This window comes from Eubalaena glacialis, chromosome 3, assembly GCF_028564815.1.
Source record: "Eubalaena glacialis isolate mEubGla1 chromosome 3, mEubGla1.1.hap2.+ XY, whole genome shotgun sequence".
Classification (NCBI taxonomy): domain Eukaryota; kingdom Metazoa; phylum Chordata; class Mammalia; order Artiodactyla; family Balaenidae; genus Eubalaena; species Eubalaena glacialis.
In genome coordinates this window covers 193,442,521-193,466,146 of record NC_083718.1, presented here as the reverse complement: position 1 = coordinate 193,466,146, position 23,626 = coordinate 193,442,521, and the positions used below count along the sequence as shown (strand labels likewise).

At 49.5% G+C, this 23,626-nt stretch overlaps 1 protein-coding gene across 3 annotated transcripts in view; it reads right to left on the bottom strand.

The window, feature by feature from the left end:
- Positions 1–1,769: 1,769 nt before the first annotated feature.
- The window catches only part of LOC133087619 (uncharacterized), a 28,733-nt gene continuing 6,876 nt past the window's right edge, over positions 1,770–23,626 (bottom strand). For 2 of the 3 annotated variants that reach the window (XM_061185104.1, XM_061185105.1), the window contains exons 3-4: positions 12,844–13,058; positions 8,543–8,971 (exon numbers count right to left, since the gene is read on the bottom strand). In XM_061185104.1, the coding sequence (XP_061041087.1) occupies positions 8,670–8,971; positions 12,844–13,058 (517 nt within the window). In that variant the 3' untranslated portion in view covers positions 8,543–8,669. Of the gene's footprint in view, positions 2,125–2,832; positions 2,983–8,542; positions 8,972–12,843; positions 13,059–23,626 lie in introns of those variants that run through there. The other variant, XM_061185106.1, reaches the window with a different exon arrangement.

Here is a 23,626-nt window from a genome sequence, read left to right as displayed (position 1 = left end):
GCTGGACTCCCGCCCTCTAGGCCCTGAGTTCCCCATGACGCTGAAACAAACCTCACACCGCGTGGCTCAGCCCCTTTGCAAGACATAGGAAACCAACTCGTTTTTCTGAAAGCTGGTGGATAAGAAGCAGGTGTCAAGCTTTCGGAACACAAATACAAATTTAATTTCTGCCACAAAACCACAGCAAAGCCCAGATTTAGGGAAAAATCACTGTTATTGTTGAAGGCAATCCACGAATATAACTTGCTGTGGGCCTGGGGAGCAGTTGAGCTGAGTGACCCCTTTGGCTGGTGGATCTTCGGTGACTCAGTTGCTGGGTTGTGACTCTGGCCTCAATGTCTGTGAGGACCCAGTGGCCCCGACCCTGAGCCCTGGTCCTCTCACCTGTCACCTCCTGCGTCTTGGGGGGCCTCCCAACTTGTGTGGATGTGTGCTGCAGGCTGCGGTGGGACACACACACGCAGATGCACATTTACACACACACCTGCACACAGAGAGATACACACATGCACATGTGTGTACAGGCGTGCAACTCACATATACACGTGTGTGTGCACACGCACACAGAGACACGTGTGCACCCGCAGACACGCAGAGACACACGAACACTCGCACACAGGCGCGCACACACGGAGTGAGGCCCACAACAGCAATCAGCTCCACGTCCAAGTCGGCCCGGACGGCACCTGGGCCCCGGGATGGCCATTCCTTGCCATGCAAATCAAGTGCCCGAGATTTGCAGGCCAGATGCGCATGACCAGCCAGTGACAGTAAAAACGCGGACTCCTTGGCCTGAACCATCCTGCAGAGGCAAGGTTTCCCCGACAAGCCCAGAGCAGGGCGGGAGCTGAGGGTCCCACTGCATCCGGGCAGCACGCGGGGCGACCAAGCACACACACACGCGGGCCCCTCCCATCTGGCCCTGAGCGCACCGTGAGCGTCTGGGGCACCAGCAGGTCAGGGATGGCCAGGGTGGCAGGACCGCCCCAGCCTGGGCGCCCATGGGGGAATGACAGGAACTGGTATTTAGACCCGACTGCGTGTTCCCACCCAGATTCTGCCCCAGGCCTGGCGGCCCTGGGAGGAGCGGGCATGGGGAGGGGGCGCGGGGGCAGGAGATGCTCAGAAGTGATGCCCAGGTGCTTGGTCTACAGACCTGCTTTGAGGGCGGAGGGGCAAAGGGGCTGTGGGGAGAATGCAGGGTGAGGGCTTCCCGGGTCAGGAGCTCAGGCTCACCCCTCGGGAGGCAGCCCCTGGTGGGCCAAGCCCGGAAGAAAGGTATCAGGACCGGTAAGCGTGGTCCCCGCTTTGTTCTTCTTGAATCTAAAGTTTCCAGAAGAGAGCTGCTTAGAGAAAGGGGTCTCTTCTCATGATGGGTGTTGGAGGAGCGCCTGAGAGTGACTATTGCTCCTGACCCCACGAGCCTGGGGCACCTGCTCCGGCTTCTTGCCCAAGGATCTGAAGAGCAGTGTCCCAGCCCGTCTCCCTCCGTCCCTTCCACAGAGCATCTTCTGCAGTGGGGCCCACTCGCAGCAATCAGCTGGGGGGCCGAGGCATGGGCGAGCAGGGGTCCCCAGGCCCAGAGCCACGTGGTGCGATGAGGCTGGACTTCACATCTCACTGCCCGGACCATCCAGGAGGAGTCAAGACCCTCCTTCCTAGAAGCCATATACGAAGACAGAGAAGGAAACCCAAGGCAGACTCGGTGAGATGACTCCAGGACTTACTCTGTTCTGCTGTCCTGCGGCTCCTCTCCTCCTAACCCCGTTCAGTTGGCCCCCTCCCCAGCTGAAGCGCGTGTACAGCCAGAGTCTGAAATGACTCCAGCGTTTCTGCTGGGGATTACTTGAGACCAAAATCATTCTTTCTGCAAGGATTACACAACCACTTTTATTCTAAATGCTTTTCTCTCTGTCTCGGGCGTAAGGAAACCTTCGGCCCCAAACCTTTAGCTGGAGGACAGAGGCTATTTCATGGGACAGAGCCAGGGGGTTGGATGAAGACCTGGTCCCTTCCAGTGCTGGTCCCCAGATGAGGCCCCCTCACCTCTGGGCAGAGGCTGGCGCCCGTGCAGGTCCCTGCCTGGGGTGCTGGCAGGGGGGTGGCAGGGGAGCTGGTCCGTCTCTGGAAGCACAGTTGTGTCATGGTAAGGGAGCGGATTCTCTGCCTGCTCTGAGCTGCAAGTGTTGGACGTGTCCCCCGACAAAGAACACATTTCAAGGGCCAAAGTGTGCTTTGAGCACTTTGGTGATGCCCAGGAGGGGAGAGCACAGGGAGAGATTGGAAGTCACACCATTAATAGCCTGGGGTGGGGTTACTGCTGGACACCTGTAGGGGTGGCCTCTGGCTGTGCCTGGGGCCTCAGCGATGCTTCGTCTCAGAGGCCTTGGACTCTAGCCAGGGCAGCCTGGATGGGTGCCGGCAGCCATCAGGGGCCGAGGTAATGCTTCGGGCTCTTGGGGGGACCTGACGCCCCTGTATGGGGTGCCTGAGCCTGTGGGAGGACTCAGTGACCAGGCCCCGGCGGCTCTGGCTCTCAGCAAGACCAAGTCCAAGGACCTCTTCCTGGGGGTGGGGAGGATGGGCGTGGAGGTACCCAGGCCCACAGCGGAGCAGGGAGACCCCGTCCCGCCCAGGACCCCCTCCTCGACGGGACTCCTCTGAGCCTAGGCCATGGCCTGCCGAGCCCAGTGTTAGTGAGAGCCCCCCCACCCCTGACGCCTAACCAAGTTCTTGGTGGCGACTTCCACCCGCGGCCCTGGCCCCCGTGCCACCCGCTGCTTCCAGACCCCGGGGTCTCCTCCCTGTCCCCGTTGACCCCACTTTCCTTACCTGCCGAGGTGGCTGAGAACAGCTAAGCACCAGGTATGGGGCTGGTCAGCAGCCTCGGGTCCAACAGCTCTGGACCCGAGGCTGCTGTCACCAGCTCTGTCACCGCAGGAAGGTCATCTATCTGGTCGCTCTGTGACTCTGCTTCCTCATCTATAAAATGTAGAAAAGCTAGAAAGTGTAGGAACCTGGCTGAGAGATAGACGGAGGGGTGAGGCAGGTGAGGATGAACATCCAGTGACAGGGAGGGTCTCAGATCCCTCTGCACCTGCTGGAACTGCCCCCCTCAGGGCCAGTTGGAGCCCAGTTAGCAGCGGAGTGGGGGTGGGTCTCATGGTCCAAGTCCCCTGCCCCTCGCCTCTCCCACAGCTCAAAGCCTGGACAGGTCAGGAGCCAGGACCCAGGGCTCTGTGCCCCAGGGGAGTCAGGCCTGGAGCCGGGGGACGTGGCTGGGAGGCCGAGGGAAGGTCTTCCCATGGTCCGTGACCAAGCTGGCACCTGCTGAGATGCACTGGGGCCGGCTGGTCCCTTTGGCACCTCACCTGCTGCTAACGCCGTGAGCCCAGAGGGGGCATCTCTGCCTCGACAGCCCCCAGTTTCCAGCCCCTGGCATGGGGGCAGGAGGGGGCTGCTTCCAGGGCTCTGTGCTGCACGTGGTGTGTACATGTGCGTATGTGTAGTGTATGTATGTGTTGTGTGTTTAACTTGCTCCTGTGCTGTTGGTTTCACATGGCTTCATGTACTTTTCAGTCGTCAGCATGTTTTTAAAGATTTATCCACCTGCCAGCATCAACCCCCAGACCGTTGTCTCTGGCCGTTCCGTGGCTTTTCCTCCCTGTCTCCCACCCCCCCCCGGCGGACACCCACTGTCCCCGTGAGACGGGCACCCCATGGCACCCTGCTCGGACCCGGGAGAAGGTCCCTAGAGTGGGTGACGGATGATGGAGTAGTTTCACTAAGCTCTGCCTGATTCCGCTCTGGACACCCAACCCATCCACCCCTCCCCTTACAGGACAGGGGTTCCCCCGACATTCTCACCCACACCGGGTATTATTTGACTTTCAAATTTCTGCAAATTGGTTGGGTGTGAGGTGGAAAATCTTTTTTAAAATTTGTATTCGTCTGATTACTATTGAGTCTGAAAAATCTCCACGCATGTGTTGGCCACTTCTCTGAATTTTTTCAGCGGTAGCTTGTCTTAATTCAGATTATATTCTGAATTAATCACTCAGTTGTTTTAGCTGTAACTTCTTCATGCTGTGAACTTTCCCCACTGTGTTCTTCACTGGACAGATATCTTTATCTGTTTTGTATTTTTATATCTGTTTAAATCTTTAATTCCAATGGAGCCAAATCCCTTAATTTCCAGCTACAGGGAAAGATGTAGGTCTAATGGAAGAATTCGTTACTGCCCCAGGATGACAAAGATATCACCCGCACTTTTCCTTCCATTAATAAAACTGATGTGGTTTTATCATTCACACCCAGGACTTGATCTGGCCGAAGAGCACGTGTGCAAGGGGTTGTTTTTTTCCCACACAGTGAGTCTGTTTTCCAAATTCACTCACGCCACTGTCTGTCCCTTCTCCAGAGGTGACACTCGTGGTCACCTAGGCCTCTTTCCAAGCTCTGTTCCCCACGACCCGCTCACACCGTGCTCTGTTTCATTTGCTGTATTCCTGTAGTTCTGTAGAGGTCTAGTGTTTAGTAGCCTTACTACTAAACTTAACTATTTCTTAACTATTTAAACTATTTTCAGCCACGTCCACGTTGGAATAAATTAATGAGATCCTCCGAACACAACGATGAGATTTTGATTGGACTGGAATGGACTCTAGAGATGAAACAGAGAACGGCCGTCTCTGCAATGTTGAGTCGTTCTGTCCATCTCACTTCTAGCCATCGTGTTTCATGCTTTTTAAGAGAGAGCAAGCATTTCCCCGAAAAGCCTTGTGAATTCTTTTTTTTTTTTTAAATTCACAAAGCCCTAACTTTTTTTTTTTTTTTTTTAACTTTGGGTTTATTTATTTATTTATGGCTGTGTTGGGTCTTCGTTTCTGTGCGAGGGCTTTCTCTAGTTGCAGCAAGTGGGGGCCACTCTTCATCGCGGTGCGCGGGCCTCTCACTATCGCGGCCTCTCCCGTTGCAGAGCACAGGCTCCAGACGCGCAGGCTCAGTAATTGTGGCTCACAGGCCTAGCTGCTCCGCGGCATGTGGGATCTTCCCAGACCAGGGCTCGAACCCATGTCCCCTGCATTGGCAGGCAGATTCTCAACCACTGCACCACCAGGGAAGCCCCTTGTGAATTCTTTGTTAGACTAATTCCTAGGTACCTGGCAGACGCTGCTTCTAACGTGAATGGCATCTTATTTTTTATTACTTTTTCTAATTGATTGAGGTCCATGCAGGGGCACGCTAGGATTTCTGTAAGATGATCTCTAATCTGGAATCTTACTGAACTCGCTTAACTTATTATTTTGTTGTTGCTGCTGTTGTTTGTCTTAGTTACTGAGGACTGTTATATGGATGACCGTTATATAGATGATCTTTCTTGTTTTCCTTTTTATGTGGTTATTCTATCTTTATTCTTACAAATAACAATAGGTCAACTCCTTCCTTTCAATTCTTAGATGCTTATTTCTTGTTTGTGTCTGATTGAGGTGTCAGGACCCTTAAGCTCCACGGAGCGGTCGTGGTGGTGGAGGGGCAGGTATCCTTGTGTTGTACCTGATGGCAGAGAGGATGCTTCCAAACTCCATGACATGAGAAACCTGCTCTAGGTTATTTGAAGACCACCTTCACCAAGTTAGGACAGCTTCTTCTTCTTCTTTTCGTTTTTAATTTAATTAAATTAATTTATTTATTTTTGGCTGCGTTGGGTCTTCGTTGCTGCACGCGGGGTTTCTCTAGTTGTGGCGAGCGGGGGCTACTCTTCGTTGTGGTGCACGGGCTTCTCATTGCTGTGGCTTCTCTTGTTGTAGAGCACAGGCTCTAGGCGTGCGGCCTTCAGTAGTTGTGGCACACGGGCTCAGTAGTTGTGGCTCGCAGGCTCTAGAGCGCAGGCTCAGTAGTTGTGGCGCACGGGCTTAGTTGTTCCGTAGCATGTGGGATCTTCCCAGACCAGGGCTCGAACCCATGTCCCCTGCCTTGACAGGTGGATTCTTAACCACTGCGCCACCAAGGAAGTCCCAGAAAGCTTCTTCTTGTTCCCAGTTCTCTGGGCACCCTTAGAAAGACAGGAAGAGCTAAACCTCTATCAAACGCTCTTTCCGCACCTGTTAATTTTTCCTTAGTCCCTTAATGTGAATTGATCAATTTTCTGAATTTAAACCATCTTTGCATTCCTAAGATAAAACAATATTTGATCATGATGTATCTTTCCCAACATTTTATTACAAAAATTTTCAGACATATAGAAAAGTTGAATTTTACAATGAACACCTATATACCTGCCATTGAGATTAATATACAGCTAATAAAATGTACTAATGTTTTACACCATTTATATTAATATTTTGCAAAACATCCCTTATCACATAGCTATCCAATCATCTCTCCCTCTATCTATCCAATAATTCATTTTATTTATTTTTTGATGCATTTCAAGGTAAGTTGCAAACCTCAGCTCACTTTCCCCTAAATACTGCAGCAGGTATATCCTTAACTAGAGTTTAATATTCCTGCAAGGTCCTTTTTATTTCTTTTGTAGTAAAATTTACATACAATGACTTTGCCAAATGCACTCACCTGGGCGTGACCCAAACCCAGGAGGTGCAAAACAGTCACCGCAAAAATCTCCCTCACGTTCCTGCCCTGCTCGCCTCCCTAGAGGTAAACAGAGCTCTGATTTTTTCATCCTAATTAGTTTTGCTTGCTCCAGAACTTCACGTAAACTGAGTTACGTGGTAGGTACCCTTTTGTGTCTGGCTTCTTTCAGTCGACACGAAGGTTTTGGGGTTCGCTGTGTCTTTGGGTGGATCGGGGGTCCAACTGATTTCATTGCTACGAGGACGGTTTGATCATCCTCCCACTGATGGACATATAGGATGTTTCCGGTTTTTTGACATTATGAATAAATTTGCTATGAACATTCTTTTACAAGTCATTTTGTGGACATGTTTTCATTTCTCTTGAGTAAACATCTCGAAGTGGGATTGCTGGGTCATGGGGTAGTCGTATGTTTAGATTTATAAGAAACCACCATATCTTTCCCCAAAATACCCCATCAACACTATATGGGAGTTCTGGCTGCTGCATATTCTCGCCAACATGTGGGGTTTGGTCTTTTCAACTTTAGCTATTCTGGTGAGTGTGTATTTTAAAACACATGGTTGGATCCAGGTAGCCAATGTTTTACTCAAGATTTTCCTGCCTGTGTTTATATGCGCCTTTACTTCCTTTCCTTTTGTTTCCCTGATCCAAATTTAGCATCAAACTGACACCTGTCTCTTAAAATGAAACAGGTTGTTTTACCCCTTTTATTATTTTCTAGAAATATATATATGACTTATCTGTCCCTTGAAAGAGCTCACCTGTAAACTGTCTTGGCATATGGCTCTTTTTTGAGAAGGGTAAGGACTTTGTTTCCCAATTTTGATCTATTTAAGTTTTCTATTTCTTCTTGGGCCAGGTTTGACATTTTGTATTTTCCCAGAAACATGCCCATTTTATCTCAAAGTCTTCCTTAAGTTCCTTGTTTAATATCTCAGCTGGGCATAAAGAAAGACCTGGGAACTCAGCAGGGGCCAGAAGATCAGGGGGACCTGCTCCCTGAGGCCAGCATGGCTCAGCAGTGGGCAGGAAGCCTCCTGGAAGGAGGCGAGTCTGGGGTGGGCTCTGAGCTCTAGGACCCTGCCGCCCTCCCAATGCTCTGCCTTCTCCCCAACGTTGGAGGAGCTGAAGGAGTGAGCAGTTTTCCCTGGAGGGAAGGCCAGAAAGACACCTGCACTCAGTAGCTGTGAGGTCTGGGTGAACTCCTGAAAGGCTCCTCAGGGGCCTCACCTGGGGAACGGGTACAGCAATACCGGGCTCAGGTGTGTGAAGGGAACAAGGTGTGAATTGTGGTACTTGCCTAAGGTTTGTACACAGGTCAAGGTAGAGTGTGGTGCTTGCCTCAGGTGTGTGCAGGGGACAGGGTAGATTGTAGCACCTGCCTCGGGTGTATTCTGGGGACAAGGTAGAGTCAGTGAGAGGTAGGTGAAAAACATACCTCACAGCAGGTGCGTATTCCACCAACATTTTTTTCCTGCCTTCCTCCCTCAGGAAATACAGCAGTAGTGAGGTTCTGAAGGTTTTCATTCCTCTTTTTAAAGTAGAAAGGAACAAGTCTTTGGTAACAGGATTTGACACTATGTGGCCTTGAATGGGAGGTCCCTGGAGCTTCATGGCACTCTTCAAAATGTATCATCTGTCCCAGACAGGTGTGAGGCACTGTGTCTGTTTGAGTTTGTAATAAGTGTGTAACTCCTCCTGCCCCAGCTCACTGTCTGCAGAGAGTTTCCAGGCTGCAGTGCAGGGAGGGGAATCTAAACCGAGACCAGAGCTCCTGGTGAGTTGAGAGATGGGTCCAGAGTCTCCCGCATTTTCACAATTGGTGAAATTCAAATGAAGTGCAGAGATAAGTCAAAAGCATTGTGCCAAGATGAACCTCCCGGCGTGCACAGCCGTGCCAGGGTGATGTACAGTGTTAACACTAGGACAGGATGAGCAAAGTGTATATTGAAACTCTGTGTGCTCCTTTGCAACTTTTTTTTTTAATTTTATTTTTTATTTATTTACTTTTGGCTGCCTTGGGTCTTTGTTGCTGCACGCAGGCTTTCTCTAGTTGAGGCGAGTGGGGGCTACTCCTCATTGCGGTGCACGGGCTTCTTATTGCCGTGGCTTCTCTTGTTGCGGATCACGGGCTCTAAGCGCGTGGGCTTCAGTAGTTGTGGCATGTGGGCACAGTAGTTGTGGCTCCCGGGCTCTAGAGCATGGGCTAAGTAGTTGTGGCGCACAGGCTTAGTTGCTCCACGGCATGTGGGATCTTCCCAGACTGGGGCTCGAACTCGTGTCCCCTGCATTGGCAGGCAGATTCCCAACCACTGCACCACCAGGGAAGTCCCGAAGAGTAAAATAATAGTCTGATTTTTGGTTACCAGGCCTGAAAAGAAGGAGGAATATATGCCTCATCACCACGAGAAAAACCAATTAACTAAGAATAGACCCAGACATGACACAGATGATAGAAATACAATAAATGAATGTTAAATCAGCTATTGTAAGTATAGTCTATGTCATCAAAAGGGCAGAGGAAAACATAAATATGATGAGGAGAAAAATAGAAGAGATTAAAAAGACCCAAAATGAACTTCTAGAGATGAAAAATACATTGTCTGAAATGGAAAAATACACTGAATGTGATTAAAAGCAGATTAGATGCTACAGAATTTTTTTTAAAAAAGAAAAAAGATCAATGGGATCTTTTAAGAGAGCAGTAGAAATTATCCAAAGTTATATATATAAAAAAAGAAAAAACGACTGAAAAAATGAACAGAGCAATAGTGATGAGTGGGATAATAAGAAGTGGTCTAACATACATGTCATCAGCATCTCTGATGGGGATGAGGGAGATGAAGGACAGGAAAGTATCTGAAGAAATCATTGTTGAAAATATTAAAAATTTCATTAAACAACAACAACATTGTAAACTCACAGATCCAAGGATCTCAATGAACTCCAAGCAGAAAAAAATAAGAAGACAACCATACCCAAGTATATCATAACCAAATTGCTAAGGAGATAAAGGGACAATCTTACAAGCAGCCAGAGAATAAGAGATATATTACGTACAAATGAACAAAGATAAGTATATAAATATATTTCTCATCAGAAACTACACAAGCCGGAAGACAATGGAGAGACTTCTTCAAAGTACCGAAGGAAGAAACCTAGAATTCTGTACCCAAGAACAATATCTTTCAAGTGACGGCAAAATAATATTTCAGTCAAAATTAAAGTGGAGAGACTTTATGGTCAGTAGACCAGCCCTGCAATAAATGTTAAATAACATTCTTTACACAAAAGGAAAATTATGCCAGATGGAAATATGAACCTACACAGAGGAAGAATATTAGAAATGATAAATATGTGTGTAGATAAAAGAGTGCTTAATTTGAATTTTTAAAATTTAAAACATAATTAATTTCTCAGAGGATAATAATGACAAGATATTAAAAGTTTTATAAGTAAGTGAAATTTATGACAATAGCACAAAGGACAGAAGAGAAGAAATGGAAACAAAAGGGGAAACCTATTGTAAGGTTTTTACACCATAAGTGAAGTGGTATAACATTCTTTGAAAGCACTTTGATAATTTAACGATGTAAAGACATAAACTCTACAGGAATCACCAAAGAGAAAAGGTATAGCTAATAAGCCCATATTGTAGGTAAAATGGATATTTGAAAACATTCATTTAATTCAAGAGGGCAGGAAAACAAGAACAACAAAGAAATGAGACGTGAAAACAAATAGTAAGATAGTATATTTAAACCCAACCATATATATAACCACATTAAATGTAAATGGCCTAAACCTTCCAATTAAAAGGAAGAAATTGTAAGATTGGATTAAAAGAAAATCGAAACCCAACTATACGCTGTCTACAAGGAACTCACATTAAATACAAAACAAAATAGATAAGTTAAAAGTAAAAGGATGGAAAAAGATACACCATGTAAACACCAACCAAGAGAAAGCAGGAGCTGCTATATTACCTTCAATAAAGGTTTATTCAGATTCACATTCTTTCCATATGCACATAAAAGAGTCATTAAGGGAGACCATATTCTGAGCCATAAAACAAGTCTCAATACATTTGAAAGGATTAAAATCATGCAACATATGTTTTCTGACTACAGGAGAATTAAACTAGAAGTCAGTAACAGACAATATCTGGAAATCCCCAAATACTTGGAAACTAACCAACACACTTCTAAATAACTCATGAGTCAAAAAATAAATCACAAAAGAAATTAGAAAACATTTAAAACTGAATAACAATGAAAACACAATATTTTTAAATTTGTGGGATACAGTTAAGCAGTGCTTGGAGGAAAACTTGTAACATTAAATTCTTATATTAGAAAAGAAGAAAAAATTCAAATTAATAATCTGTGCTCCCTCTGTAAGAACTATAAAATGAAGAAAAATTAAATTCAAGGTAAGCAGAAGGAAATAATAAAGCTAAGAGAAAAAATAAGTGAAATAGAAAACAACAGGAAGAATCAATAAAACCAAAACCTGTTCTTGAAAAGGTTTATGGATAAATCTCTAACCAAAATTATCAAGAAGAAAAGAGAAAAGACACAAATTACCAATGCCTGAAATAAAAGAGGGGACATCACTACCAAGCCTACAGACAATAAAAGAATAATAAAGGATGCTATGAACAACTTTATGCTAATACATTTGAAAACTAAGATGAAAAGTATAAATTTCTTGAAAAACACAAACTACTAGTGTTCACCTAAGAAGAAATAGGTGCAGATAACATATTTATCTATGTAGAAAATCTAAAGGAAACTACAAAAAATATACAAGAACTAATAAGTGAGTTTAGCAAGATCACAATGTACAAGTGTTCAATGTACAAAAATTAATTGGACTTCTACATACTAGCAATGAACAATTGGAAATGGAAAATTTAAAAATTACAATAGAATAAAAATTATGTATTTAGCAATCAATTTAACCAAAAGAAAAAAAATGTGAAGGCTCATACACTGAAAACTACCAAGTATCACTGAAATAAATTAAAGATCTAAATAAATGGAGAGATATACCATGCTCATGGATTGGAAGGTTCGGTATTGTTAGAATGACAATTTTCCTGAAATTGATCTGTAGATTCAAAGCAATAACACTAAAAAAAAAAAAAAAAAAAAAAAAGAAATCCCAGAAAGCTTTCTTATAGAAATTAACAAGCTAGTTTTAATGTTTATGTGGAAACACAATCCACCTAAAGTAACCTAATCAATTTTGTAAAAGAAGAAAAAAGTTGGAAGACTTGTATGGTATCTCAAGGCTTATTATAAAGCTAGAGGAATCATGACAGTGTGGCATTGATGGAAGGATGAATACATAGATCAATGGAGCAGAGTCCACAAAGAGACCCACGCATATTTGGTCAATTAATTTTTGATGAGGTTGCCAAGGCAATTCAGTGGGGAAATCATAGACTTTTCAACAAATGATGCTGGAACAACTGGATACCCATACTCAAAGAAATGAACTTCAACCCTTACCACACACCACACACAAAAACGAAATCAAAATAGATCCTAGATCTAAACAGAACTAAAACTATAAAACTTTTAGAGAAGACACAGGAGAAAATCTTAGCAGCTTTGGGTTGGGCAAAGATTTTTTTAAACAGGACAGAAACAAAAGTACAAACTATAAGTTAAAAAACATTTTTATTGAAGTCAATTTTTGTTGACTTACAATAGTTGTGTTAATTTCTGCTGTACGGCGAAGTGACTCAGTTATACACATATATATAATCTTTTTCATATTCTTTTATTTTAAAATTTTAATTTACTAAAATTCAGAAGTTTGTTCTTCAAAAGACACTGTTGAGAAAATGAAAAGGCACGCCAAATCCTGGGGGAACATATCTACAAGTCATAAGTCTGGGGAGGAGGCACTGGATGATAAAATATCTGGGGAAACAGATGGGAAACTCCTGCCCAAGGTCCCTGGGTGCTCAGGGGTTGCACTGTCACCAAAACCAGGTGTTCTGACCCAGCACGATTAAAGGTACTGATGTTGTACTGAGCACAATCTAATCTTTTAGTGAATTCTCATCTTCCAAGTGTCTAAGCCTCTCATCGTTCATGGTCATTGGCCAGAGGGTCCTAGCTGGGCTGGGCTGCCCTCTCTCTGGGCTGTGCTTATCCCAGTGGGCAAGTTCCCCAATCATCACTGAGACAAAGCAAGCAGGTGAACCTGGGGCCCTTCCCTCCCACCCACCTGAGTAGGGTGGTCGGCATGTCTGCCAGCGCGTGGACTCCGCCATGCTGGACCCCTGTCTTCCTGGTCTCCTGATGGCACCCAGCAGGAGTGCCTCCGGGAGGGGGGTTGCTCCCCTGGCCGCTCGGGGCTGGGGTAAGAGGCAGCTGGACCAGCGCTTGAGGTGCCTTTGGAAGAAATCCACCTTCGAGGCAGTGTGGTTATTCTGGCAGAATCTGGAGAAAAAATAACGTTACCTTTATAAGTGAGTCAGCTGACCATTTTACAATTCTTCCCCAAACCGACTAAGCCATTTTCACAACATAAAATGAGCAAAAAATGTAATTATTTCAAGGTGTCCTTCACCTCGAACTCACTGGAGGCTCACAGCTTAGGGGTTTAAAAAAATACATGTATTTAAAGCAAATATTATTGCAAATGACTACTCTGTAATTTGGATTAATTGCTTTCGGTTTTTTCTGGAAATAAAATCTTTAAGGCAAACCCATAAAAACCCTGGAGCCCAGGGTGGCTGTTCTCTGCAGCGCCTCGTTTACAGAGAGCCTGGGGCCACCCTCCAGGGGACCTTGATGGGTCAGGGAGTCCCCTCTTGGGCCAAAGACCCCGGAGGAGGCTGTGCCATGCCCCCCAGAGCTGGGGACAACCCCAGCCCAAGATGACAGCCTATGAGCCTCAGGGATGGTCCCAAGACACTGACCCTGGGAGGGTCCTGAGAGGCCCAGCCAGGTTCATCATTAGCCCCTGTGGCGGGCAAGGTCAGAGGCCCAGGGACACATGAGGGAGAATGTGTCGGCGTGGGGCTGGGAAGAGCTGTGCCTGGGCTGTGCCCGTGGTCATGTGAAACACGTGGCTGCGTGTTGCGCAGGGGCAGGGTGTGCAGGAAAGGTACATCCCAGGGCACCTCCCCTGGGGCTTCCTGCACACCATGGAGCATCCTGGACTTGAGGCTTTGCCAACCCAGGAGCCCGTCACAGGGAGGGGTCTCAGCAAGGCTGTGGGCGTGGGGGGGGTGTCTGGTTTTAGGAGTGAGCTGGACACGCGTGTGCAATGCTGCAGGGGCACAAAGAAGATGAGGATGGAGCATAGACAACTCGGAGGTCTCTGGAGACCCCTGAGAGCAGCTTAAGCAGAACAGGGGCAAAGGGAAGAGTGTCTGGAAGGGGCTGGGCACAGGTGCCACGTGACCACCATTTGCCTGGTCCCTTCAAGCCCATCATCTTATTTGTTCTGATCAGCAACCCCAAGTGGGCGCCATCTTTCCTTTTCTGGGTCCTCCACCCAGCGTGCCATGGCCAGGAAGGGCAGAAGGGAGAGCTGTGCTTCCTGCAGGTGCATATGGACAGAGGGGAGGAGGGGCAGGTCCTGGGCTCCCCCGGGGCCAATGGCAGACACGAGACATGGGTCCTGCCTGTTTGTCAAGGTGAAATGTATCACTGCAGGCAGCTGGGCAGGGAGAACAGAGGTCTGGGGTCCTGGGCCAGCTCTGTTGCCTTTGTGCCCTGTGACCTTGAGCAAGCTCCACCCCACCCCCTGGTAGGCCTGTTTCCCCAGTTCATTCCCAGTTTCATCATGAAACTCAATTTCCTTCATTCATCGGGCAAGTGGTCCATCCATCCATCCATCCATCCATCCACCCATTCTCCATACACCCATTCATCCACCCATCTGTACATCCATCCTCCATGAATATATCCATACATCCATCTACCAATCCATTCATTCATCCACCCATCCATCTATCCATCCATCCATTTATCCATTCATCAATATCCATCCATCCATCCAAAACTATCAATCATCTCGCATGTGTCACACTCTCTGCCAGGCATTGGAGAATAAAGGGAAATAAAGCAGGTAAGAAGCCCACCCCCTCTCTGAGTGACACCCTGTGAGTTGTATGGGGGAGATAATAGTTTGAGGACCAGGCAGGAGGCGTTTGCAGTAAGAGTGCAGGTGAGAGATGGGGGCAGCCTGGAAGAGGCGGCAGCAGCGTGTACAGATTGCAGCTGGTTACTCTGAATGGAAAATAGCTGCTCTTGGTGGTGGGGAATAAGGTCTGTGTCCTGGGACAGGCCCAGGGGTCCCACCAGACCACCATCTGCCATCTTGGCCATGGCACCCTCCTGGCTGGCAGCACTGATGAGTGGACCCTTGGGGTCCTCATGTGTCCACAAGCAGGGGCGTGGGGGGAGCCAGCTGCACTCAGGGTGGTGCAGGAGGAGAAGAGGTTGGCTGTTCCGGCTGCCCCAGGCCCGGAGGGAACCAGGGTGTGTTCAAGCCCATGCGGAGTCCCCGGTCCCCTGTCCTGGAGAAGGCGTGGGAGGACCGGGTGTGGAGGGCGGGGGGTGGTGAAGGAGCACCAGGCGGCCAGCAGGGAGGGGCAGATGACCCATCCTGCTACAGGGAGGGGAAGTCCACCCACCCCATCCTTCCAGGGCTCAGCGCGAGGCGGCCTGCCTCCGTGTGCTTCTCTGTACGGGTCTCTTTTGACCACAGCCCCACTGGGGCCTCTGCTGGAGCCCATTCTCTGAGCCAGCAGGGTGGGTGTCAGCCTGTGATCCCCTCCCACGGGACCCCAGCTGCTCCTGTGCTCGAGACTGCAGCCCATGTACGTCCTGGAGGCACCAAGAATGGGAGCTAAGTTCCACTGGGCTGGAGAGGGTCAGGAGGGCTTCCTGGGGGAGACGGCCTTGCAGTTCTGGTAAACTCCCCTCCTGCAGTGCCCAAGGGGCTGCATCCTCCATGTCCATGTGCAGGGAGGGCTCCCCTGGTGGAATGGAAAGTCTGGAGCTCTCTGGGTGGGTTTGTGCAGAGCCCACCCTGGCGTGGGCCCCCAGTGGCTCCAAGGTGCCCTGGAAGGCTGGGCTGCTTCCACCGCAAGGACCCTTCCCCGGCGCCTCCTGTCTGTTTACAAAGTCCTCCTTTATCCTGCAGGCGTGCTGCCCGTGGCTCTGTCTGTGATGCCCGCATCTCGCATCTCAGGCGAATCTCATCCTGTCACTTGTAAACATCCCGATGCCTGATGCCCGGAAGGAGCCTCGTTTTAGGAGGTTTTCCAAGGGTCACTTTTTTCTGGGGAGGCTGGGGTCTGGGGTGCAGCCTTCCTTCCTTGGAGGCTGTTGAGGCCGAGGACCTGGCCTGGGGTGGAGAGAGTAGGAGAGGGTGCTGGGGGGAGATGCCAGGAGCCCTGGGACCGCGACCCTGGCTCTGGCCGGCATAGCCTCCTTTGGGGTGACAGACCCAATTTTAACTGTGTGGATGGAGGCCAGTCTCTGCCCTCAAGCCCTCAGCAAAGAGCCCCCGATTCGCCCTCCCCAGCAGGGCTCTGCCCCATCCCCCGTGTCCTCCTGGGGTCCAGGACGAGGGGAGGACCTGACCTGGGAGCTGCCGGAGCCTTCAGCACCCCTTGGGGTCCAGCCCCAGCTGGAAAGTGAGTAGAATCTCGACTCTGAGGTAAAGTTGTCCACTGATGAGTGGGGGCTTTGGAGGAGGTGCCTACCTCACACCCACTGGGGACTGGGGCAAATCAGATCAGAGCCCGTGCGGCCTCCGGGAGCTCAGAGTCCGGAGGGAGAAGACAGAGGTACGTGATGGAGTGCCTGCACCCGCAAAGACGCCCCCGAAGAGGGCTGCAACCCCCCACCCTGTGCAGAGGAGCAAAAGCAATCCCACGCCACAAGCGAGATGCAGAAGAAGAACATTTTTGAAAGCAGCCCGGCAAGGTGGAAGCAGCTGAGTGCCCATCCACGGCCGCATGGGTGACCCAGGGCGGTCCAGTTCACTCTGCGGTAACAGGCACCCCGACAAGGCAGGAGATGCTGACGCCTGTTACAACACGGATGAACCTCGAGGACACGGTGCTCGGTGAATAAGCCAGACACGAAAGGACGAATATTGTCTGGTGCCACTCATGTGAGGTCCCTAGGGGAGCCACATCCAGACAGAAGGGCGAAGGATGGGAGTCACGGGTGGGGGAGGGGTGGGGAGTGAGTGTCTAGTGGGCGCAGCGTGTCAGTCGTGGACGATGAGAAAGTTCTGGAGGCCGGACGGTGGGGATGGTTGCACAACAGAGTGAACGCGCTTAATGCCACTGCGCTGTGCGCTGAAAAATGGTTGAGACGGTAAATTTTCTGTGTAGGATTCTCAGCCCTTCACACGCATCAGCAACCTTCACCCCGAAACAGTCCACAGGTGGGTGCTGTTCTCACATTTGCAGGTGAGGAAACTGAGACCCGAACAGGTCACAGGGTGGGGAGGGGCAGCTCTCCCCAGAGCCTTCACTCCTGCCCCTCTTCCCCCCCTCCCCCACACCTCACGTTCGAAGCCCAGATGCCCCTCCCCCCATCTGAAACAACCGGGAAACTGAGTCACGAGCTCAGGGCGTGTCCCAGTCTTCCACACCCTCATAGAAATGAGGCTCTGATTTAGAAATCAAGTTAATCCTTAGAAAGTTAAGCTGTATTTAGTGCCCCTCTCACACAGGCAGTGAGGCAGCAGTGCCGACTGCGGGACCAGGAGAAGCCCCAGCGTGTCTGCGCTGCTCTCCAAAGACACAGAGGATTTTGTTCTTAATTTTCAACACCGTAACAATTACACAACTAATATATACTGCCTGGAGAAAAATTAAAATGCACATAAGCATAACAGAGAAAAAAGTTATAATATCCTGAAATCCCATCACTCAGAGAAAACTGCTGTTACTATTTCAATTGATGTCCCTGAAGGTCCCCCCACCCCAGGACATATCAGTGGAACTAACAGACTTCATGGGTCAAGTCTTTTTTGCTGGAATGTGCCATGGGGGAGGCTCTGGGGAATTAAGCCATCAGAACCCAGGAAAGCTGGCTTGGAGAGGCTGGATCCTGCATAGTACCAGGCCCAGACCTAAGAATGGACACAGCTTCTCTACAAAAGCCTGCGGTTAAGACAGCAGATTAAACACATGTAACAGTCCTCTCACTGCAAACCCACTTCAACCACAATAAAGCGATGTTAAAAGACATTTACCCAAGAGGTGCAGAGGACAGAGAAACCACAAATGTCTAAAAGCCGAATTGCATGGAGCTGCGGTAACTGGGTCACCGATGAGAGACACAGCCCTAAATGGAGAGTGGAAATGTGAGATTTTACCAGATTTAGGACAGAGAGTACCCCCAATCTCAGGATTGGCCATAAAAGCACCCCTAAGTGAGGGGTGCACAAGTGGCTACGGTCAGGAAAGCGGACGTGAAAGGGGGTTGTGAGGAAGTTTGAGTCCTAGATCCCCTCCCCCTCCAGCCACCCCTCCCCCATGTCAGGAAAGCCCCAAGTTCTATTCCCTGGAATGCAGGCAGCCTTACCCCTGTCTTCACCCCAAAGTGGCCCCCAGAAGACTGGCAGCCAGACCCCTGCCTCAATCACTGGGAATTAGATTGGTCCCTAAGGATGATGTCACCAAGGGTTCCCAGGACCACCCTTCTGTGACTCTCAAAGGCAACAGCCCCCCGCCCTCTCAGATCTTCCAACCAGCTCTGTACTACCCCCTCTGGATCACGGGCAGACAGCCAAGGATCAGCAGATATTGGAGGAAAGGCAGAGACTGAAACAAGTAGTACACAGCCATTAGGAGGACACCCGGACCACATGGGCAGAAGAAGACTTCATGCTAACTGTCAGTTTCCAAAAGCAAGGAACAGAGGAAACAGTGGAAAATCAGCAACAAAGCGTTTCAAGAAACGTTCCTAGAGCTGAAGGACGTAAGCTTCCAGTTTGAAAGAACCCACCGTGGATGAAATCAGACGCTTGAGGTGTGTCATTGTGAAACAGAGGCACACTTGGGGCAATGAGGAGAGTCTATGGATTCCAAAGACAAAAAAGCAAGTCACGTACAAAGTATGAGGGAACAGAATCTCCTTGGACTTCTCAACAGCTACCCTCGAAGCAAGAAGACAGTGGGGCAAAACTCTTAAAATTCTGAATGAAAATCATCTCCAATCTAGAATTTTACACCCAGCCAGCCTAGCATTCTGGGTGGTGCAAGAATAAAGGCATTTTCAGACATGTGAGGTCCTAAAAATGAAATGTATCTTCCAGTTTACCAGAAGTTACTGCAGGATGTGCTCCACAAAAGTGAGAAAGTGAGCCAAGAAAATACAAGCACTAGGGAGCAGGAGATCCAAAGGCATTCCCTAGGGGATAACGACCAGAGCTTCTAGGCTTGCGGCCGTGGGTGGGATGTCAAGGGCAACTGGTCCATACTGGGGCAGAGTGAGTAGGAGCCGGATGTGAGGATGGCCATGACCAACGTCCCTGCAACCACTGTCCCCTGGATTAACTTGGGAGAGCCTGGATCAGACCTTTATCTTGACCCAGCTTGTCTTCACCACAGATGGATGAGGTTCCCATCCCCCCGTATGAGTTTCCTGTGGTTGCTGTAACGTAGCCTGAAACAGCACAGATTTACCATTTTACTAGTCTGCGGGTCAGAAGTCTGAAGCGAGTCTCACTGGGTGAAAATCACGGTATCATTGGTCAGGCTGCTTTCTTTTCTGGAGGGTCTAGAATAGATCTTCTTGCCTTTTCTGTCTTCTAGAGGCTGCCTGCTCTCCTTGGCTCCTGGCCCCTTCCATATGCAAAGCCAGCAAGGCCATCTGAATCTTTCTGCTTCCGTCTACCACATTTAAGGAGCCTTGTGATGACACTGGGCCCAGCCACGTAACCCAGGAGATGCTCTCCCTACCTCGAGGTCAGCTGATTAACCATCTTAATTCCAGCCACAGCCTCAGTCTGCGGCCTCCCCAGCCCACTACCCCCCGATTGATTTCCTGTTCTTCTCCCTCCTTCCTTCTGCTCCAGCACTGGGTGCTTTCGCCTCTGGGCTCCGCACTGGCTGTTCCCGTTGCCCAAATGCTGTTCCTCTCGATGTGCACGTGGCACCCTTCTCACTCCCTCACATCCCTGCTCAAATGCCACCACCTCAGGGAAGCGTCCCCTCAAAAGGCCTCCCTTTTGAGAATTGCACACTCCTCACCCCCAACCCCTCACCTCTCCTCTTTCCTTATTCTCACAGTAGTGCAGCCTTCCACCCGCTGTATCTGGCTTATCGCTCCCTCCCCGTGAGAAAGGGAGCTGGTGGGGGAGGGAGAGCCTTTTGTCTGTTTCAGTCACTGCTATATCCTTGGGGCTACGGCTGCCCTGGCACATAGTAGGTGTACAATGAACGTGTGCTCTTGAATGGATATATCACCCACGCTCCGATCACTGGGCACCTGACTTTGGTGAGCCTTATTTTCCTGCTGGCTTCCAACTGAGGGTTTCCTGTCAACGCCCAGGGGCTGAAGCCGGACTGTGGTCTGGCTCATCTCTTGAAAGCTTCACCTGCTGAGATGCCACTGCTTTTCCTTCCACAGGTAGGCAACCACTGATCTGTGTTCTGTCCCTCTGGATTTGCCTATCTTGGACACTTTATATCAACAGCATCATACAATATGTGGCCTTTTGTGACTGTCTTCTCTCACTGAGCATCATGTGTTCAAGGGCCCTCCATGCTGTAACAGGTGTGAGGACTTCATTCCCTTCGCTGGCTGAGAAATATGTCACAGTTTGGATTCACCACGTTTCACATACCCGCTACTGATGATTTTAATGTTCCTCACTCACTTCAATTTGAGTAAGCTTCTGTGGCTGGACTCACATTTTCAGGGTCTATATTACATGATAAAGCTGGAAACCAAGTCAAGGAGATGGTTAACGCAAAAACCTGGGGGTGGTTACCTCTGGGCTGGTTGGAAGGGGACACAATTAGGGAAAGGGGGCTGCACGGAGAGCTTTGAAGAAAATGGTCACGTGCTTATGCTTCACCCAGGAGCTGGGGCCAGCGCTCACGTTATACCCTGCAGGTATGCACGTGCATCTTACACACTCATCCGTCTGCACGCTCATTTCAAAACTGAAAAAGCTTTAAGATGAGCATAAAGTTTTTGAAACATACATACTCAGTAGTGATTTTTAAATAACCGATTTATTGAGATACAATTCACATAGCATGACATTCCCTGTTTTAAAGTGGGCTATCTAGTTCCAGAACATTTTCATCTTCCCAGAGGGAAACCCTGTGCTAAGGAAGCAGTCACCTCCACATCCCTCTCCTCCAGCCCTGGCAAACACTGGTCTCTTTTCTGTCTCTATGGATTTGCCCATCCTGGACGTGTCACATAGGTGGCATTGTACGGTATGTGGCCTGGTCTGACTAGCTTTATTCACTGAGTCCATGCCCATCGTGGTCTGTGTCAGGGCTTTGTTCCTTGCTGTGGCCGAACACTCCTCCGTAGTATGGATGCATCACTGGTGGTGATTTTCATCTTCCTCATTCATTTCAATGTGATGACTCTCATCCTAGGTTCTGGGAGACCCACAGGGCCCTCAGCTTCTGCTGGGGTCTGAACAAACCCTTCAGGAAGCTTTAATAGTCTTTCAACTCAGAACTTAGGTTTCAAAAACAAAGGCTTGAAATGCGGTCTGTGGCGTTGAGTCTGTGGTCGCCTTTTAGACACAGTTCTGCTGATCAGAAAGGGAGAAACCTTTCTGATGTCCTGGGCAGAGCGGAGAAAAAGAGCAACGAAGATGCCAGAGCGGCTCTTCTTATTTTGCAAAAAAGCACACACACAAAAGGAGAGTCACTAACTGTTGATTTGATTGGGAAGGCAGCCTTCAGCGAATGACATCATTTGGAGAACATAAATCTTGGTTTGTATGATTTATTTATGTTAAGAAATCCACATATGATGCTGAGTTTTCAATGGCTTTGTTTAAGTGATAGTTTTTCCTTTTTAGCGAAAGTTGGAGCGATGATAAACAGCTCCAGCTGTAAAAATTAAAGGCGGAGGTGAAGCCAAGGTGATTATTACACAAAAAATCTGAGTTTGGTCGGGGGGGGGGGCGCATTTGGCCCTTCTCTGCTCTAAAATGAAAATTACCCTCTGCCACCATGTGCCATGAACAATTACCTGCTGTTTATTAATTAACCTCTTTTAAAAGTGCCACATTTCTATTCGAAACTGTTATTTCTCTAATGTGAAAACTGGCTTATTCATGTTTATTAGAACAACTATGTCCCATGTGGTCCAGGCTCAGCACACACTTAACTGACACATATATTTTCTCAAATGACACATTTCATGATTGGAAATTTCTTCCTAGAAGCCCAGATTCTGAGCCTGACTTGCTTGAAATGTTAGCTCCAAACTGGGCACCCGAAGCCACTGGTCTGTGCCCCGGGGACGGCCCCAGAATGGTCCTGGGATGCCACTGGGTGGCAGTCAGCCACTGGTCTGACTCCCCAGCGACAGCTGGGCTCTGAGAAAATACCAGCCCCAAGTGGCTGAGTCTTTCTGGACACGGTCATTGTCAGGAGCACATGGTGACCCAAAGGCCAGAGCCTCCTCTGGAGCTCACGATCCTGGCACCACATGAAACCCAGGAAAGGTCCCGGACGAAGACCCCTCCCTCCACGGTGGTGTGTCCGTCTGTCCTCCGCAAACCCTGCAGACATCCTGCTGCGTGGCACCTGGAACAGGGATCTGTGTCCAGCAGGTGACTCCCACTGTCCCGCCTCTGTGGGAAGTCCTTGCACCTCTGAGCACCAGTTTCTCCTGACTGCGGTTCTACAGTGTGGGGTTGTCATGAGGGTCACACGCACTGTGATGCAGCCCAGGGATGAGAGTGAGCTGGGCGGCCACCAGCACCCTGCCTGGTACAGGAGCCCCGGCACCACCCGGGCTCCATCACTCCAGGCCAGGGAAGCCCATGGAGAGACCGCATGTCTCCCGAGGATGCTCTTTCTGCCACTGTCCCCTGCCTCCATCATCCCACCCCAGAGCAAGTGGGCTTCCCTTTTGCAAACCCTGCACCTTGCAGCAGGGGACCTGGGTGGCTTGCTCACTGCTGTGTCGTCCCTGTCCCTTGGCACAGGCTGCTGAATGCAGGGCGGCCCTTTTTGAATCAGGACAGCTGAAGGACAGGGCACTCAGCACAGGGCTGCGCCTCCACTGCCATGGCCTGGAAGGTTGCCCACGCCTCCTTGGTCTCCTGGGCTGAAATCAGCCTTCAGGTATCCCAGGTCACTTTCTACTCACTCAGCCCTCTTCATTCGTTCATTCATTCATTCATTCATTCACTGAGCTCCAAGCATGCTCCCAGGCGTGGGCCAGGCACTGGGATCCTGGGGGGAGTGGGGGGAGGGGAGGGTAAGATGCCCTGGAAGCTGCAGGTCTGATGGAGGAACAGGCTTCACGTTCAGCCCGCGCCATGCGACTGTAAGTTCCAGGCGCACCAGCCTTACCAGGGCCCCTGGCCATACATCAATGAATGAATGAATGAATATTAGGTCTGCACACAGTCTGAGGGCCTTGGCCTCTCAGGGGGCAGGTGGCGACCTATGGGAAGCACTGAAGGCAGGTGCCAGGAGACCAGCTGGCCCTCGGACAGCCTCCACTCTGCCCAGACCAAGGTCAAGAGGGTAGTCCTGACTCTGGGAGTGTGTTAAGAGCTGCAGGGCGAGGGGAACCCACAGCTCCCGGAGCCCCGTCCCCAGTCCTTTGCCCTCTGTGCCCAGCAAGGGAGCGAGGACCTGCCCTCCATGAATCCAACTCAGAGCCCTGGGAGCAGGCGTTGGTTCTGGGGGAGGAGGGGTCAGAGGGTGCAGGGACTCCTGCCATTAGCAGGCCCCTCTCCAAGAGCCCAAGAGCTCCCAGGAGGTGCCAGGCCCCGCCCCTGCAGGCAGCTGTGCCCACAGCACCTCATATTG